Source organism: Calidris pugnax, unplaced genomic scaffold (genome assembly GCF_001431845.1).
Source record: "Calidris pugnax isolate Ruff unplaced genomic scaffold, ASM143184v1 scaffold38, whole genome shotgun sequence".
NCBI lineage: Eukaryota > Metazoa > Chordata > Aves > Charadriiformes > Scolopacidae > Calidris > Calidris pugnax.
Genome location: NW_015090995.1, coordinates 14156319 through 14175968, shown reverse-complemented (window position 1 = coordinate 14175968; position 19650 = coordinate 14156319). Strand labels below are relative to the sequence as shown.

Genomic DNA, 19650 nt, shown 5'->3' with positions numbered 1-19650 from the left:
GTAGCTGTCCCTTTTTAAAACTGGCAGAGACTTGGATTGATGTCTGTCCAAAGGCATGACTATGCATTTTAGTAGGTTGAGAAAATTTCTGGTTTAGTCTTCCTGAAGTTACAGGAAGATACATGTTTTCAATTTGTGTTACTAATTAATACTGAGGGTTCATCTACCATTCGTAGGTAGATATTTAATAACGAACTGGATTTTTGTTATTAAATAACAAAGCAAAATTTTGCCACGTGTCCAATTTATTATTAAATAATAAAAAAAAGTTTAATTCTTACATCACAGACTTACAATCTCACATCAGTTGCTCTGTTTGTATGTCCTCATTTTCTTGGCATTATTTTGTAGATTGTAGAATCTTGCACCTATGGCATGAACAGCAGAAAAGATATGGTGAAGCCCTGTTATACTGAGCCACACACAAACTGCAGTTTTACATTCTGTTATCTTAAACAGCAGCTTTATGTTCTCCACTACTTGAGCCCTAGAAAGTAATTGAACCAAAAAAAAAAACCCTATTGATTGCAGGATAAAACAACATCCACTTCAAACCCTTTACTGGAACTGTGGGCAATGATAATGTAGTCTTCAGTGTGACTCCTGGGCATCGTAGTTCTAGCAGAGGAGTTGTTGATGGATATTTTTGGGGACCATCAAGAATACATGTGCAGGGGGTGGGCAGTTTTAATTTTCAGTTGTATCCAACAGTTCAACTGGCTTTTAAAAGGCTGAGGTTTTTTTCTTAATCTTTCCTTTTGCTAGCAAGCAGCCTTTTCATCTGCTCTATGTGGATTTTTAATGTAGTAACCTCTAGGTCTGAAGTAAACACTAGCTTTGTTTAAAAAAAAGCAGTATTGCATGGTGAGGCCATTTTGTTGTCTGAGTGATGTGTTTGTGTCTTAATTGCTTTGTTCTTTGTCGGTGGACAAGTGCTGCTTTTTACATGTGTGCTACTATTAAGAAATTCTGGTTTACAGCATGCTATTGGACATTATCTTCCTATGTTGTCTGTGGGATAGATTCTGGTTTTCTTCTCTATAACAGTTCTTAAATTACTGCTATAGCAACTTGAGCCTATTTGGCAGTGTAAAGGATGGATGCAATTATATGTTGATAGAAACATTCTGGAATAATTATCTTAGTTTGTGGAAGGTATCTATAAAGTAGCTGGTTGGCACCAGCAGCTGGCCATATTGTGGAAGGTCTTGTATTTGGCCTTAGCAACTAATGAAGGCCACATGGAATTGTCCTATATAATGTATATACGTCGATTACCTAATGATTCCATTAGTTCATTAGGCAACGAGGCATTGTTCTGTACTACATGGAATAGAAATGTTATTTGGTAACATCTGTACCTTAAATCTCTTTACCTCTTTCATCGGTACCTGAAACTGTATTTGTCTGGAGGATTTTAGAAGATGTGGACCTATATAATTAGGTGCACAGACAGGCAATTTGTGAACAAGAATTTTTTTTTTGTAAGTACTGTGGACATAGTCATGCAATAGAACTTGCTTCGTAGATTTTATGGCTATATTTGTCTTTACAGGACTTCATAGGGGTTTTTTTGCTAAATTATAAGTCTTACAATAAGGGCAGTATTTTAATAGTTGAAGCAAATTACTTGTGTCAAACCAAGAAGTAATTATACTTTTTGAAGGTTTGTATTACAAACATTATAATACAAAATAAAAGTGTTAACGTCTTTGTTTTTAAGTAAACAATTTAGGAGGCAATCACAGTTTTTTTGGGTTTTTTTTAAGATTAATCACAATTTTTATATGTGGTCTGCCTTGGGTATTATGTCTTGCTAAAACTGAGCAGTATCCGAAGAATACTGTTCAAACTGTATAGCAAAGTGGTAACGCCACAACCTATACATCATACCCTACAGTTTTTATCACCAGGTTATCAGAGTAAGGTGTCACCTGTTCTGTGATTTCTAACCACCGTTCTATATTCTGTTTTAATGTAAACCTCTTAAGCGTTTCTTGCAGCCAGTTACACTGTGTGTTCTCATCAAGGCTACTGTTATAAATGGCATGCATGCATATTTATGTGAATGAGTCAAAGACATTTGTAAGTCACATCCTTGCATTCTAAATGAATTCTGCATAAACAGTACAACATTTTATAACTACCGACGCCACTCGAGTGAGTAAAAGCGGTGTTAGTTCTTTATTGGTTTAAACAGGTATGGTTTAGGAGAGAAAATTAAACTTTTATATCACTGTAATGTACCTCCCAATATGTCGAGGTACAGATGTGAGATTTTTATCTCCATAAATTGGGTTCGTGGTACAAGGAAGGTCATTGGAAGCCTCATGCTATTCCAAATTGACAAGCAGCAGAACTTTACTGGCCTGTGTAACAGCTTCCATTGGTTCAAACTTGGTATGAAGCTGTTATGTCTCTTCCTTTCTAATTTAGTAGTAGTAGTAGCAGCATGCTTAGTAAAAATAGGTATAGTAGTATCTCATTTTTGAGGAAAATCAAAGCAAGTCTTTACATTTGATGGGGTAAACATAAGACCCCAAAACTGCAATAGGTAAGGCAGCTGGGAAATCAGGATATGTTTTGCAGTTTGCTGTTAACGTGTTTGTTGCAAATCTGTGATAAATTTTTCATTTTCTTGAAAAATGTCACTAAAGAAAAAGTATAATTGGGCATCATTGTAAACTAAAGTCTTGGTGATACAACATTTAGAATATTTAGTGTGATTTTGATGGGTTTTTTTCTGGTTTTAGAAAACATTAGGAAATACCCCAAATATTTTCTGATGTAGGATGTTAATGTTAAATTTGTCAGCTTCAAAATTTTCATTTGTAACCAGGGAAAAAAAAAGGTATTTGACTTAAAAATCTGAAATAGTTGTCAAAAATGAGGACATAGGTGCTTTTGCGTGTTGTTCAAAATTTCTCTTTTGTAACTGGAATCTCTGTTCTTTCCTTCCAGTTTTTCAGAAACAAAAACTTTTTGAGTATTTTTACGGTTTTGAGGAGTGTTTGGAAGCACTATTTTACAAATATTTTTTCATATAGTTCACTTTTACAGTTCACCTCAGTGAAAGATGCCTCTTATGAGGAAGCTTTTTTTTTTTTGTTTTTGAAAGCATTTTTCTGGAGGCTTTCAGTTGTGATTCTCTTTATCCCTGACCAGCGTTGTTTAACAAATGATAGCTGAGAAGTCAGTTGTAGGTTGTGGCCTCACTTCTGTGATTTTCCTCAGTGCTTTGTGAACACACTGAATTTCAGGAGAGACCATGGTAGTTTCTCTCCAGTTTGGTTTTGTATTCTTTTTTCTGGACTCTTGCAAATATGAACATACAAACGGAAACAAGACTTTCAGAGAAGTAATAGTGTCATTTTTCCCCATTTGAAGTTTTAGAGGGAGTTGGAGACTTCACCACCTGTCATCTCATAAAGGTTCTAGGGAGTGATGCATCGTGTCTTTTTCTCTTCCTTAAGTCATCCAAGAATTGACAGATGTGGTGGTGGAATGTCTTTGGCTGCTTTGCCATAGGAATTAGTGATTCACTGACTTTTATGGTTAGTCAGTTGATGACTTGCATTTTCTATAAATAGGCTTTGTACTTTTACATTCTGTATGTATTTGGTGGGCAATGTAACCTTTTTTTAGTAGTTGTTACAGATTCTAGCTGAAATTCGTCATTTTTGTGTCAGTGACAGTAGTAATTTTGTGATGGAGGAAGGATCTGATTAAGATGGTTCATCTCTTTCAATCCCTATATTTACAAGAAGATTAAGAGTCCAGGCTGAGATATGATGGATTGTGTGATTGATTTGGAAGGTTCCTGTATATATTTCAAAAATGAATAATCAATTTTTTTTCCTTACACTTGAGCTATTATGTGCTACAAATGTCAAAGCTTCTGAGGTAGTCTCAGGTACTTTAACATTTCCAATTATGTCCCTGTTAAAATCTCTAGAAAGATGTTAGTATTCTGAAATCAATTAGGAATTGAATCAAATAGGAAACCTGACTGCAATAAGCACTTAAAATTTATATATAAAAATCTTAGTGCATCATCTTTTTCATTTGAATCTATACATGAGTATTATGCCTCTATAGGTAAGCAATATGTGTAACTTTTCCGTATGTTAATTTCATGATTTGACATATTAATGACAAATCCAAACAATGTTAATTCCTTGTGACGATCAGATATAACATATTTGGGTCTTAGCACATGTGTAATTCTATGCAAGTGTGAAAGAATCATGGGTAATTTAGAAAACTTAGGCTCTATCTGAGATATGAGTTCAGTCCTGTATTTCAAAATAGGTAATGTTAATATTTATATGTTTCTTATTATTTAAGATTATTCCATTTGTTTATTTTCATTTCAAAATAATCTTGAAAAATTATTTTGAAATTACTGACAACTTGTCAGTATAACTTGGGTTTTACTAAAATACTGAATAGCTGCAATGCTGCTTTCTTCTTGTTTTCCCTTGCATTTCATTGAAATAATAAAACTTCCGATGTAGTTTGGGTTTTAAACACAAATGATATATTTCTCTTCCTTCTGTTAGCAGATGAACGCGAAATGGCCAAGTGTAGTTAGCATGATTGTTTGTAGGATCAGTTGTTTGTTTTCCCTCTAAGGAGAAACTCTTTCTTGGGATAAACATCAGGGAAGTGAGATAATCCATCATTCTGAGACCTGTTCACTAGTGATGGATGGATAGATTGGTAAAGTAACTCAATAATCTTCATTTTTTTCAGGTTATTCACAGATCAGTGAGCATTGTCGTTAATAAAGCTATGGAATGCTTTTGTGTCCTTGCCCACATTATTTCTCAGAATTTGACAGGAAAAGACTTTTAATTTGGAAATAACCTTAGTTGTGAAATGCATTCTAAGTGTATGAAACTTTGAAAGTACCTTCCCATTTTAGATTTTATCTTTCTTCTCAGTGAGATGTTTGTCAGTTAAAAAATTATTTACAAATATGACAGCTTTTCTGCTCCTTATTATTTTACTGACGAGAAACACAGTGTTCTTGAGAAATTTATGCCTCATGAAGGCCTTCAGCCATTAGAATATATCACATAGGATGCTCTGATCGTACGAATGTTGTCAAAGTATATTGATTTCAGATCTCTAACTAGACGTGGAAAAGTTTTCAGTCAAGAAATTGTATAATAGGGGTTAGAATATACCCTGTGGTATAGGAAAAACAAATGTAACATTAGATATTTAAAAAGGCTGAAAATAACTTACATTCTCCTACTATCATTCTTGATTATTCTTTCTCCATTTTACAGACATATCTGGAACTTAAAAGCACAACATAAAAACCCTATAATGATAAGTCATTAATTATTTGCTTTAATAATTAAGAAAATGATAATAATATGGAGGGAGTATATCTAATACATTATTTGGTATTATCTCTTAACAGTCTCTTAACAATTAAACTACTCTCTGCTTGTGTGGGGATGTGCAGGTTCCAGTTTATATATTCTTCCTGAGAATTAGGATGCAGACATATGAATATGTTAGAGCATTATCAGAAGATCTGTGCAAATGACATGAATGTTTATTATTGGAGCAAGTCTGGGATGCAATGCATACGTAGTTTAGCAGAGTCCTTTTTAATTAAACTAGAAGACAGAGAAATGTAGCTTCCAAAACATTACTGAATTAGTAAAAGAACAAGTCCTATGAGAAGAGGCTGAGGGAACTGGGCATGTTTAGTCTGGAGAAGAGGAGGCTGAAGGGAGACCTCATTGCCCTCTACAACTCCCTGAAAGAAGGTTGTAGAGAGGTGGGTGCTGGCCTCTTCTCCCAAGGGAATAATGACAGGACCAGAGGAAATGGTCTGAAGTTGGGGCAGGGGAGGTTTAGATTAGATATTGGGAAGAATTACTTTACTGAGAGGGTGGTCAGGCACTGGAACAGCCTGCCCAGGGAGGTGGTGGAGTCACCATCCCTGGAGGTATTTAAGATACGTGTAGACGTGGCTCTTCAGGGCATGCTCTGGTGCCCGAGATTATTGGTTTATGGGTGGGTGTGATGTGGTCGGGTGTTGTGTGTGATGTGTTTTGTTGGTGGGGGGCTGTGTGGGGTTTTTTTTGGTTTGGTTTTTTTTTGGTGTGGTTGGATTCGATTATCTCAGAGGTCCCTTCCAACCATGGTGATTCTGTGATTTCATTGAGGGTTAAGATAACTTGAATTTTTATGTCTTTTCTGGAGGCAGGGAGCAAATAAATGAGTTTTATAGATGAGCAAATGCTTGGTGACTGGTTCCTAGTTTTTGTGTCTCTGCCCTACGGTCCTGATTTCCCAAGCTCCTCTGTGAGGGCAGAGCTGTTGTATAATTGCAGCTAAAGGACCTTGTGCAAGGAAGAGCTTCTTCTCTTACAAGGTCAGTAGAACTGAGGGCCAGGCAGATCTTATACTTCTACCTTCCATAGAGATTAGTCTGAAGAGTGCATTTGTAGTTAACTACCATCACAAGAGCACGAAAACCACTGAACTTTCCCCCACCCCCTCCCTTTCTGCTGTGTAGTAATTTCTTACAATTTCCACAGTGCTTTAGTCATAATTCCTAGGACACTTGCTACTTAAATAGTTGAATATGTTACCTAGTGGATCCTCACCTTACTTTCACGTAAATAATCTGTTTCTTGTGTTTAGCATCCCAGAAAATGATTCTTAACCTAGGTTCACTAAAAAGTAGTGTTAATTGCAATACCCTTGAAAAATGTTTATATAATTCTTCCATTTAATAAGCCAGTATTAAGCAACTTCTCTTTCAAATTCCAGTAAACATTTCTGAAGCAGCTGTGCTAGACCAGCTACAATATGGTTAAAACGTGGTGTTTATCCTCCAGTTCATTTCAGGTCTTTGCCCAAAACTCAGTCAAGGGTACACCATGGAATTAAAGTGCAAGTTAATTTTCTAGCAACTTCACTTTGAGATCTGTTTTTAGATAGTTTTGTAAAGCAAGATGCAAGTGTACTGACTAAATTTGTTGAGCAGACTATTCAGGGCTAACAATGTCATTATTTTAAGAAACAGCACTTTTTACATTGAGATTATAACTGTTCAGAAGCTTGACAAAACTTCATGGCTCTAAATATTTTATTTAAGAAGGGTAAATCCCAGACTGTTTTATAAAATTTTTTTGCCTTCATCTGGGTAGGTGCTCATACTGAGATTTGACTGTTTTTGTGGAAACTCTGTGTTGGGAAAATTGACTACTTATTTTTTAACTGTAGCCATTTTAGATTTATCTGTATTATCCTTTTTAATGTTTTTAGAACATGCAAAAATGTTGTAGGAAATGCTGAAGTTCTAGAGACTGTTCAGGAAACAGAATTTAACATAAGAACCAGGTTGCAGGTTTCTCTATGTATAAAAGCAAATTGAAAGAGGACAATTCATTAATTCAGCACTTGGCATGTTCTTTGATCTTTTGCCAAAGCTTGCTGTGCTGTACATTCACTTTTAAGGAGGGAAGCAAATAGTTTTTGCTATAGAAGACTGTATAGTTGGGGAGAAAAATATTCATTTTTTTTTTTAATTAATTGCTCTGTGCATTTTAGAAACAGAAGATAAACTATGTGCTAGAAAGAAGAGCTACTTTTTTGGTGTGAAACTTGTAATATAGTTTTCCAGTTCTTTTATGTAGTTTCAGAATGAGTCTATAATTTAAGATGTTTATGCTTTCTCTGTGTTGAAAATCAAGATGTCAGATGGAGAGACATTCTATTTTTGTTCAATTAATATCGGAGAGCATTACATCAAAGCAGTAAACTTCTCTTGTAGCAACAGATGCAGCAACCCTGAAGCCTATTTTCTCTCTTGTTACATTAGTGTTTAATTAAAGAAAACAACTAGTTGGAGGCAGTTACTTTCTGTGAAATGTAATGAAGATTTATTTTGTAAGTGACCTTCACTGTATTAGCGGAATCAGTAATCAGTAAAATTAATAGAATAATCAAATTATATACAAACTCATAAATCATCACGAATATGCTGTCAAAAATTCAACTTTTAATATGTCCTATTGTTTCACAGCTGTATTAAAAATTACAGCTACTGATTCCTGCCTTGATGGGAACTGAAATGGCATTTAAAGGCTGTGTATGACGGAGAGCTACCAGGCCAAAAATTTTCACAACTGTTAATTTAGCTGTAATATGATTTGATGTCACCAGGGCAAAGTTGAAGTTGAGTACAGTGTTGTTACTATCTTTCAGCAAAACTTGAATTATTGATGTAGGCAGTCGCCAGTTAATTAGAGTAATATCAGTTTAAATGTCTGTCATTTAGGGTTAATGGTATCAAAGAGTTGCCTTGTACTTGAAGTACAGTCAGATCATCTTGAATAGCCTATTGTATGAAAGTAAGTTAGCACAATGATTTTACTTTGTCATAAATTATCGGGATGCCATTTAGTTTAATATTTCAATTTTTATATTTAAATAATTTTGGCAAGTTCTTCCTAATATGTCATTTTTCATGCTAGGCTGTTTTAATAGGTATTTTGGCTCTTTGTAATTGTTTAACACAACACAATCAAAATTCCTTTCCATTTTCATTTAAAAAGAGAAGTTTTCCACCAGTCCACTCTGAAAATAGGTCATGCCCTCCTCCGCTGGATAGCAGGCAACTCTTGGAAATAACTAATTCACATTTTTGCGCAGCCAAGCAGGAAAGTTCTTTCAAAGCACGCCAGAAAAATAAAGTGCATATATCAAAAAGCCCTTGACTGTGGTTGAAGTCAAAGGAAAAATATAATTTATAGTTTTTAACAAAGGAATCGTAGTTCTAGTTGGGTTAATAGTGCTGTTTTTTTATACAACATATAAAATAAATTCATCTGAGTTGGTTTGAAAGATCCTAATACATGCTTTGTCAGGCAAGAAGCCATTGATTGCAGCATTAGAGATAATAAGCCTGTAGCTCAAGGCTCTGTAATAACTCTTCAGCGGATGTTTAACCTTTGTGTTGTCTTCAACAATCTCCAGACAACCAAGGTTGGGATTCAACATGGTATATGTTCCCCCTGCTTTTGCATGGGTAGAAGAGGTATTTCTAGAGAACTGGATCCTCTGATTCAGCCAGTAGTAAGTGATATCACTGACATTTCCTTAGCCTGCTACCTTTTGGAGCCCAACTCAGAAGAAATGTGAGTTGGTAACACATTTTAGCTGTGTCATCCATGTAATTTAAAAGGTATTGCAGTACTAACCGTCTTTGAACTGTCTGAACGACTTTTGAATGCCAGTATGGATGCCATTTTAGGAACTCAGGTTTGCAAAAGAGCTGTTTAACTTTAAAAAAAAAACAACCCAAACAACCTGTTTTTGTAAACCAGAAAAATCCTGCTATCATCCCAGAAATTTGGGAGAACTATGTTCCCCCAACCCAGCCTGCCTTTCTCATATTGATTGTGTGCTTTGGGTAGTCTGATGCCTAGCTAATGGTAGAATTGTAGTCACACTGATCTGTGTGACTTTACAGTGTAAACTTTACTAAAAGATAAATAGAATTACACATTCTTATTTTAAATATAGTACCTAAGCAGACTCTGTTAATGAAATAGCAAGTGCAATTTCTAATTTTTATGCTCTCCCAGTTTCAGCTCTGTCTGTCCATCTGTGAGCTGAATATCAAATGGTTGGGTCATACTAAACTTCAGCTGAATAACGGGAACTTGGGAAACTCACAGTATCCTTCTCTGGCATGATAAAATGGAACAGTGTGTCACTGTATTGAATGGGCTAGATACTGTTTTATGATTTACTCATAAGAGGCTATTTACTTTTGAATAACAGGGATCACAAGAAGAACACAGGTGTATTTAACTTGGAAGGAGTTAACAAAGGAAGAATTGCCCAATGTGGCCTGATAGCATTAGACAGTTGTCTCCGATAGAGCACTTCTCTCTGAGAAAAGGATAGGCAGTTTATGTCAATATGCAAATTATTTGTCCATTCTTTCTCTTCAGCATTCATGACAAGAGGTCAGTGAGAGCTGATTTATCTGAATAAACCACTGGAGGTTCTTAAATAAATTAAAACCCCATACCATTAAAGATTCCCAAGATAGATCAGACATTGCAAACAGTCCAAAGCTGAAATTGTATTGTAAGGGATAGACACACCTTCCCCATGTTTTCTCTTTACCTTTTTCCACTGAGTAATTTCCATGGTGACTGGAAATTTTAAAGAGAAAGATGATTTCTTATTTAATGCAATTTGAAAAAATATTTTCTTAAATGCTCTTACTACCAAATTCTGGAGAACTTAATTGTTTGCACTTTGTATTATTATTATACTAAGAATGCCCCTGAAATAATGCACTGTAAACAAAAAACTGGCTGACGTTTATCGTCCTGCGTGACATCCTTGTCTCTAAATTGGAGAGACACGGATTTGATGGGTGGACCACTTGGTGAATATGGAACTGGCTGTACGATAGCACTCAAAGAGTTGCAAGTCAGTGGCTCAGTGGGATTGAGTGCATCCTCACTTTGCACCCTCAAGTTTGCCAATGGCACCAAGCTCTGTGGAGCAGTTGGTAACGCTGAAAGGAAGTGATGCCATCCAGAGAGACGTTGGGAGGCTTGAGAGGTGGGCCCATGCAAACGTCATGAAGTTCAACAAGGCCAAGCGCAAGGCCCTGCACATGGCCTGGGATAATCCCAAGCACAAATACAGGCTGGGCAGAAAAATGGATTGAGAGCAGCCCTGAAGAGAAGGACTTGGGGGTGTTGGTTGATGAGAAGCTCAGCATCAACCTGCAATGTGTGCTCCCAGCCCAGCAAGCCAGCCATATCCTCAGCTGCATCAAAAGAAGCATGGCCAGCAGGGCGAGGGAGGGTATTCTCCCCCTCTGCTTCTCTGTGGTGGGACCCCACCTGGAGTGCTGTGTACAGCTCTGGGGCCTGCAACATAAGAAAGGACATAGACCCATTGAAGTGGGTCCAGAGGAGGGTCTTGAAGATGATCAGAGGGATGGAGCACCTCTCCTATGAGGACAGGCTGAGAGAGTTGGGGTTGTTCAGCCTGGAGAAGAGAAGGCTCCAGGGAGACCTTGTAGCCCCTTCCAGTACTTAAAGGGGCTACAGGAAAGATGGGGAGGGACTCTTTATCAGGGAGTATAGCAATAGGATGGGGGGGTAACAGTTTTAAACTGAAAGAGGGGAGATTTAGATTAGATGTTAGGAAGAAATTCTTCACTCTGAGAGAGCTGAGACACCGGAACTGGTTGCCCAGACAAGTTGTGGATGTGTTCAAGGCCAGGCTGCATGGGGCTTTGAGCAGCCTGGTCTAGTGGGAGGTGTCTCTGGCCATGGCAGGGGGGTTAGAACTAGATGATCTTTAAGGTCCCTTCTAATCCAAACCATTCTATGATTAACTCACAGCTTATGAAGCTTTGCCCTTGAGAATCTCTAACATACATCCTCTTTATGTAAGATCATGAATTTCTCCGTGTTATGATGTGTTATGATGCTCTCACAGAAAGTTTAAAGAGTTTTTTGAAAATACATAAAGTGAATCATATGTAGTAGTTTATGCTTTCTTGATAGCATTTTGAAGAGTGTGGATTTAAATTAAAACCTTTCAGAAGCTAGAATTAAAAAAAAAAAAAAGGTTAAAAGTAGTGATATCACAGTCATCTCAATGTTAATGTGGGTCCAGTAAAAGTTGTAGGCATCACCTTGTGTCACATCAAATCAAGAGAGAAGTAATTCCCAGAGATTAAGCCTGTCTTTTGGCAGATATAGGAAGTTAAGATGCAAAGATTAACCTGGGGTCATGTTTATCACCAGATCAAGTGAACTTTGACTGTGCAGCTTTACAGGAGAGCAGTCTCCAACTTTGTGCATAGGACAGGTTCAGCTGGTGAAGAGCCACAGCGTGGCTAGTGGTGACATTTTGCAGTGGACTTACTTGACATGGAGTCCCTCATGTTTAAATATCATAATCTAGTTTCTTTAAATTTTGAGTCTCCTTAGAGTTTAAATGCAGATGAGTTCCGATATTGGCTTACTGTTTGGGTAGCATAATTTTCTTTGTGTTGGGTACTGGGTTTTATTTTGGGTAGCATATTTTTCCTTGCTTTGGGTACTGGTTTTTGTTTGTAAGTGGAAGACTGATAAATAGCTTAGTATACTTCAGCTTTTGAAAAACCGAGCAGTGAAGCTAGTTCCTTTTTTTCATTTAGGAAATTTTTCTATCATCAGTCCACACATAGAAGATCTTAAGCGATTGTATCATAATTTAGGCATAATCTGGAGGAATCACTGTAAGAGGTCGTCTTTAGATAGTAAAATTCTTCATTCTGTTGGGGCACTTCTCAGTGCCCTCAAAATTTGAGCTATTTGTAGTCAGTGAAGTTTCCACAGGACATTTTCTGAGAGTAGAGAAATAACTTCTGAATCATGCTCACAATTCTAGTAGGAGGTTAGTGTGGTTATCATGTGTTCTTACATTTTTATTCTACACCATGTGCAATGTAGCAGCGTCAGAATATCAGTAAATATTCTAAGCATCTTCAGTAAATTTGTGCTTTTCCATCCTGAATGACTGAAGATGGTGGCAGAGAATGAGTGCTCAAACTAATGTAACAATTTAGAGGACAGATAAATGCTAATACAAAGAAAAGTTAACAACATATCCTTTACAAAAACAATATGGCATGCTTTATTTTCATTGGGTTTTGATTGTCTGATTCAGAGATTAAGATATGCCATTAAAAATGTACTACAACATGCAAGGTATTTTTCTTTGCTTATGACACACACTCATAATGATTACAATTAGTTGTGATAAAAGTAACCTTTATTTTTTCCTAATATGTTTCTAGGTTGTGTGCTGTATTTGGTGGTGTCTATTGTCTACGCCATCCTGTGCAGTGCCTTGTAGTGGACAAAGAATCTGGACGGTAAGGGTAATATAAGTAACCTCCTGTTTATATACAAAATACAGATGAAAAATGTGTGAAGTCAATTTAAAAAAAATGATTCTTCAAAGATCCTCCTTGGTATTAATAACACATCAACCTTGATTAAAAGTAATTTGTGTATAGGTCCTCCAGAACAAGGAAAGTGGTCTAGAATATAGAAACTAAATTAATTTCCCTGTGATATTACTACAGCTCCTGATCACCCAAGCTTGGAAGACAAATCATTTCAGCTGCCGGGGGGCTGGTGATGAGTGATGTTAGTTTTCCTTGTGGCCTTACCTACTCTAATTGATTTTCATCAGATGACAACAAAGCCCTCTGTTATTGCATTTTTAAAAATGGAGCTCACCTAAAGACTCATCAGATTAATCTTTGCTGATAATGCATGTCACTCCAAGAGAAAAGACTTTAATGAGTTTTTAGGTAGATTGTTGTCATAAACTATGCTGCCCTCTTATCCTAGGATAAATTCTTCTACAACGATATCAGGCCTGTAGGCGGGTTTACAGTTCAGCTAAGAAAAATCAACCTGTAGTTTTTTCCATAGTGGTATCTTTCACACCTCTAAATTATCATGGTTTCTGTTATATATATTCTATCAGTTAGTAGTCTGACTGCAGATTTTGGTTCTTTTAAGAGTCTGTTTTCAGCTCAGTTTCTGTAATTGAAAAGTTCAAAATCTTCTGCAGAAAATTTTGAAAATTAAGCTAGAAAATATGTAATAACATTTTTATTAGGAAAATTAGTAAATGGTCGGTGTAATGTGTTTACTTTCCAGTTGCACTGCACATTTGACTCTTTGAGCACAGTACTTGAGCACAGATTTGTCATTACATAGTCAAGTAGTGTCTGTTTTCCCAGAAGTTCTATATACAACTGATCTTACCTTTCTGTCAGTTCCTTAAGGTTCTGAAGTTCATTGCAGTTTTTGACTTTGAAAGATGCAAATGTAATAGTATTTCATCATGTGTGACTTTAACAGATTTTCAGTATTCCAAAACCACTGCTCTTTTAATAATGCTGTTATCTGATGCTGAATATGAAGAAGCACAACACGTGCAGCTTCTCAAGGCTAGTCACCTGCCTTTTCCTTGGAGCTGCCTGCCTTCTTCTGTTGTCTCCTCTTAGGTCTCCCATAGTTTCAAAACAGGTATTTTACCAAGTAGTATTTCTACACCAAAATAAAAGTAAACCAAAAAAAAAAGAGAAGGGCAAGTGTCAGACTTCTTTGAGATGATGAAAATAACGCAGCCTAGGTCAAAATAATTTTTTTAAAAAGGTATTTTCAGTAACGAAAGATGGGATACAACGTTCCCTTTTTTCCTTAATGATTTTTTAAAGTGTCAAACATCATCTTCACTGTAGCAAAAATGTCACTTAGCTGAGTTTCTTTGATGCAGGTATATGTTTTTATTCAGTTATATTATTTTTTCTTTTATTTTCTTTCACCTGAATCCAGTAGTGCTTTTACTTGTTAATTCTTTTCCTTGGAGTGTTACTTCAGCAAGCAACCCAGTTAATTGCTAAGATCATCACTATTTCCTTTCCCTTCTTTTGCTTTCTTCATCTCTCTCCTACTGTGTATTCCCTCCCTGCACCAGTTCCAATTTCCTCTTGACTTTGGGCTTCAGTGTTTTGCCTAATAAAAATTGGCTATCAAATCATTAATGAGGGTATTTATGAGTTACTGAGCTTTTGAGTCAACAGGCCATTAATAGACAAATTCATATCTTGTTGTCAGTACAGCTGTCTCTGTAGCTTCACGGGCAGCTTATCGTGGTTACAAATAGGTTAAACTCACAATAGTAGAAATGTAGTCAGAGTGTGCAGTATTCATTTCTATTTTGTAAGCATCTTCTGTGCAGATCTTAGTGCAGTTATTTTTTCACTATTTTTTATAGTGAAAAAAGCTATTTTTTATAGCTTTAGTACATGTAAGGAAAATTTGTGCTTATAGCTACAGCCTTGATTTTCTTCTCAAACTTTTTGTGGATAGAGTTTGATTTGAAGTTCTTAAATATCATCAAAGTTTATTCTAGCTCCTTTCTAGACATGGCTAACATTCTCTCCAGCACAAGAAAAATAAGAACCCATTTAATATCTAGTTCAATTGCTTTTTCACTTTTTTACCACCCATAACTGTATATACAGAGAACAGTAGATTTCATTCCCAACTATATAATTATCTTTATCATTTTACTATAGCCTTTTTTATAGTTTATGAAAGTAAGATTGAGGGCAGACAGTGTGGAAGTATAGAAACTTTTAGACATACCTATCTTAAGGTTTTGGTAATCCACTTTAAAGTTTCTAATTTTGACGGATTTTATCATATTAGGTCTGCTGTTTTAATACATATGCAGACCATCCTGCGTTCTTGATAGAACTCTGATGCTCTGTTAGAAAATAAAAACCATATCATATTCCTTAGGTTGATGAAAAAACATATTGAATGTATGCATAATTATTTTGTTGTTGCTTATTTTTTCTGTGTTATTGTAGGTCACTTTTTGGGGTACATATGATAAAATTTGAAGTATTTTTAGTTACATGGATTGCATAAATAATTATGGTAGGCATTTTATGTTAATCGCACTTTACATATGTTTCCAATTACATAATTCTGTCTCAAAAATGGGAAAGATGTGATAAATGGAAATTTATACATCTGTAATAAAAAGATATAGCAAACACATAGTAATTTACATATCTTTCTTGAAATATTGCATACTGGCTTTGTCAGTGCTGGTAAGTCCATTTCAAGGATGTCGCCCTTAGTCCATTAGTTTGGATAATGAGCCCTATAAAGTACATTTATAACTCGTGGCACTGCAAGGAGATGGATTCTAATTTTCATCCTTTTATCTAGACACATTGAAAGAAGGTCAATGGAGGGTTCTCTATGATTCATTGTCCCAACACATATCAGATGACAGAGACCTGATAATGTCAGTGCATAAGTGTTTTCCATATTTGGAAGCAGTACTTGAAAGAAATTTTCTCAGCATCATCCTTTGAAGTAAAGTGGAGACTAAAATTAAAAGTGCTATCTCTTTTTCTGTTTAAAATCTTATCAAACATATGACCTGATAGCTATTCCTGAACAAAGGAGAGGAAACAACACTTAGCAGGAAAATAAAAAGTGTGTAGTTGCTTTTGCTGGCTTTGAGTGATGCAACATGACATTTAATCAACCTTTCCCCTTCTGTAACGTTTAGGGGGGTGGCAGGGGAAATTGTTTCATAAACAATAAGAAAGGTTATAATTAGAAATGAACTGTAGCAGCTTGACTTCCTTGTTTATTTGCAGTATTCAAATGAGTGCTTGAGAATGAAATCAGTTAGGTTAACAATAAGAAAAACCTTACAGTTGCAAGTGAAACACATGTTGAATAGAATGTCATCGAAACTGTATGAAGAATACTACATGTTTAAACAGTGCTTGTACCATTAGGCATCTTTTAATGTTTTCAAGTTATCTGTTCAATTAGAATATAGGTATATATGTAGTACCCAGTTTCCTGTGAAGTCAACATTAGAAGTTAGCATTATACAAACATGCTTAATTGCCATAAGCCTCTTAGATTTGTAAATAAGCATTGTGTGCACCCTTTGTTAATTCTCTTTTCAGGCTACAAAACCAGCTGATTTACTAAAGCTAGTGGCAGCTGATTGCTATTACTTCTTTAGGTTTCGTTCTCATCTCTAGTTTCCTAGAGAGTTTTGATTACAGAAGCTAATGAATAACTTGGTCACAGAAATGCTCTGTATTCATAAGGCATAACTTGCATGTCAGATATCAATTCATACAGGAATAATGTTGTGCTATGATAAAACACATTTAAATCTGTAGGGAATCTCTGTCTTAGGCATCCTTTTGTTTCTTTTTGATGTTTCCCTGTGCGTATGTGTGTGGAAATGTGTGTGAGACAATTTACTGATTTCAGTCCTGTGTATTAAATCAACTGAAACATTGAGATACTGATTAAGAAGAATTTCATTTTAAAAAAATGCAGTAACTTTCATACGCCAAGCAAAAGTTAAATGAAACTAATTTGCTTTATTTATTTATACAATAAATGTTCTGATATTGTAGAAACTTTAAAATCTTGTTTTAAATGTCAGTATTAAGCGTTAAAGATTCTTAGTATATGCAAACAAGCTATAAAGAAAGAAATTGTAGTGCATGTATTTTCCTTGCACTTTAGATCGGAAAAGCATTCATTAAGGTAGGTGCTCTTTAAACCTGTAGGAGTTTCTAAAAATGTTTGTAGCATCTCAGTTTGAGGAAAATGTGTACAGTTAAATTGAACACAGATTATGGCATGTAGGAATCAGCAGTAGAGGCTGGGTTTAGTTAGTATCTGCATGCACCCTCTTTTTAATTTTTTTTCATATATATTATTTGGTTTCATATATGTCATACATGAATCTGAAGTTTGTTCTTTCATAGAGACTTTTCCCCATTAAAATCTGAAATTTGTATCCTGTTTTCATTTAAGCACTCTGAATTGCTTCTTTCCTGTGGTTTGCATTTCTGAACCATTTATCAGATTGTTATTTTGTTGTGTTACGCTTGACTCCTGAAAATTCTTGTAGCAGTGTCCCAATTTTTAGTTATTCTAATTTTGTTTTGACCTGCTTGCATTCAGAAAGGCTTTTTTGGAGGGTCTTGGGTTTGGTTTGGTTTTGTTTGTTTGGGATGGGTTTTTTTGGGGGCAGGGATGATGCGTTTTTTGGTGCTTTTTTTTTTTTTTAGTTTTCAAACTATTGCCTGAGGCAAATACATCTTTGCTTTAGAATTTGTATATATTCAAAGATAATCAGTATCTACCAAAACATTTGTGTTGCTTTTAAAGCAATATGACTTAGTTACTCCTTTTTGTAATTAAGAGATAAATGCTATGTTTAGTCACAAATATAGAAGCTCAGAAAAGTCCTTGTCTGATGCACGTATTTTTCAGGGATTTTTCCTTACATCTCTGAAGTTAATTTGCCATGTAATTTGTCAAATATGATTGGCAAAATAAATTTGTCTTTGGTAAGGTAGGTGACTGGGGGGGAAAAAACCCACCGTGATCAGGTAACACCCACAAAACCATTCACAGTATTACTTTTCATAGAATCATAGCGTCATCTAGGTTGGAAGGGGCCTTTAAGATCATCTAGTCCAACCATCAACCTAACTCTGATTAAAATAAATAAAATAAAACAAAAACGAAAGAAAACCATACAAAAGAACCCCCCACATTACTGAACTATGTCTCTAAGCTCTTTGTCAACCTCTTTTTAAAATACCTCCAGGAGTGGTGCCTCAACCACTTCCCTGGGCAGCCCATTCCATGTGTCAGGAGGTGAGATACCTAAGCTGTTTTTGCCTCCAGTCAAATGCCAGCGTTATTAGCTTGTATTTAATTTTCTGTATAATGTGACCAATTTGTTAAAGTTCTAATATCATTAGCAATAACAGCATTGTATAGATTAAAAAAAAATAGATGTATATACCAAGTAGAATGTGTAAGTCTAGGATTTAGTTATCAATTTCAGTTGAGTTGTTTCAGAGGTTCACATATTAAAAAAGTGGGTAGCTAACTTATTTGAAAGATATAAATGATGTTCTGTGTAACTCAGTTTTGAAAACTTACACGTCCTTTGTTACCGTATATCTAAATTTCTTATTTCGGTTTGAATTTTTTTAACAGTTGCAAAGCTGTTGTGGATCATTTTGGACAAAGAATAAGTGCTAATTATTTTATTGTGGAAGATAGTTACCTTTCAGAGAGTGTATGCACAAATGTGCGTTACAGGTATGTAGTAAAACAGTAAGCACAGCAAATCTCTTTAAATTATAGTGTATAAAGTATCATGTGAGTTAAGAGATTATTGTCTCCTACTTTATCTTGGCAGTACAGCTTAGTTCTGTGCATAGTTTTTCTCTTCCTCTGTATACTTGAGGACATACTGTACTTTCTGTGTTTAGGTTTTCTTAAATTTTCCTCTAAACTATATTCCCCTTCTCCTTATGAAGAAATCCAATAGCCCTAAGTGCATTTCACATTTGTTAAAATGTGTTTGGAAGGTGAAGGTGCCTGCTACTGCTCTCCCTTTAAATATGTTCAGGATTAGAATAGTACTAAAAGTCATTGTTTTCTCTGGTTTTCATTGTTCTTGCCCAAAATATAGCATATACTGTCTTTGTCTTCAAAATACTGCAGACGAGATAGCAGCAAAACTGCAATAGTAGGTGCAGTATGGAAATAATCGTAGGCAATGGAGAGGATTTGACACTTCACGAACTTCACCCTAGTGTATTTCCCCTTAATCCAAAGTGTCCTATGCTGTTTGGAACATAAAAAGTCCTGTAATATGCTACTATTAATCTTCATCAAATAAAAAATAAGATAATAAGATTTTTTTTAAAAATCTGAAGGATATTCAAGCTGTTTTGTATAACGGCACCGGCTCATTTATTCATCATCTGGTTTGGTCATTGAAAGTACTACATTCATGTTCCAGATGTGGTCCTACTTCAGCAACAGGCAAAATACCTAACTAACGGTCATATTAATAAAGATTATATGTTTAAATAGCCTTCCCACAGTATTCTGTTTAGATTGCTATTGCCAAAATTCTGAATCCAAATTGCTATTTTTTACATTTTTGTGAAATGCCGTAACTGTTTTATTTAATTGT

At 35.5% G+C, this 19650-nt stretch overlaps 1 protein-coding gene across 1 annotated transcript in view; it reads left to right on the top strand.

Annotated features, from left to right (window-relative positions):
* CHM (choroideremia (Rab escort protein 1)) overlaps window positions 1–19650 on the top strand; it is a 68180-nt gene that overhangs the window by 33066 nt on the left and 15464 nt on the right. The window contains exons 9-10 of the mRNA XM_014954940.1: window positions 12860–12937; window positions 18660–18764. Coding sequence (XP_014810426.1) covers window positions 12860–12937; window positions 18660–18764 — 183 coding nt within the window. The remainder of the gene's footprint in view (window positions 1–12859; window positions 12938–18659; window positions 18765–19650) is intronic.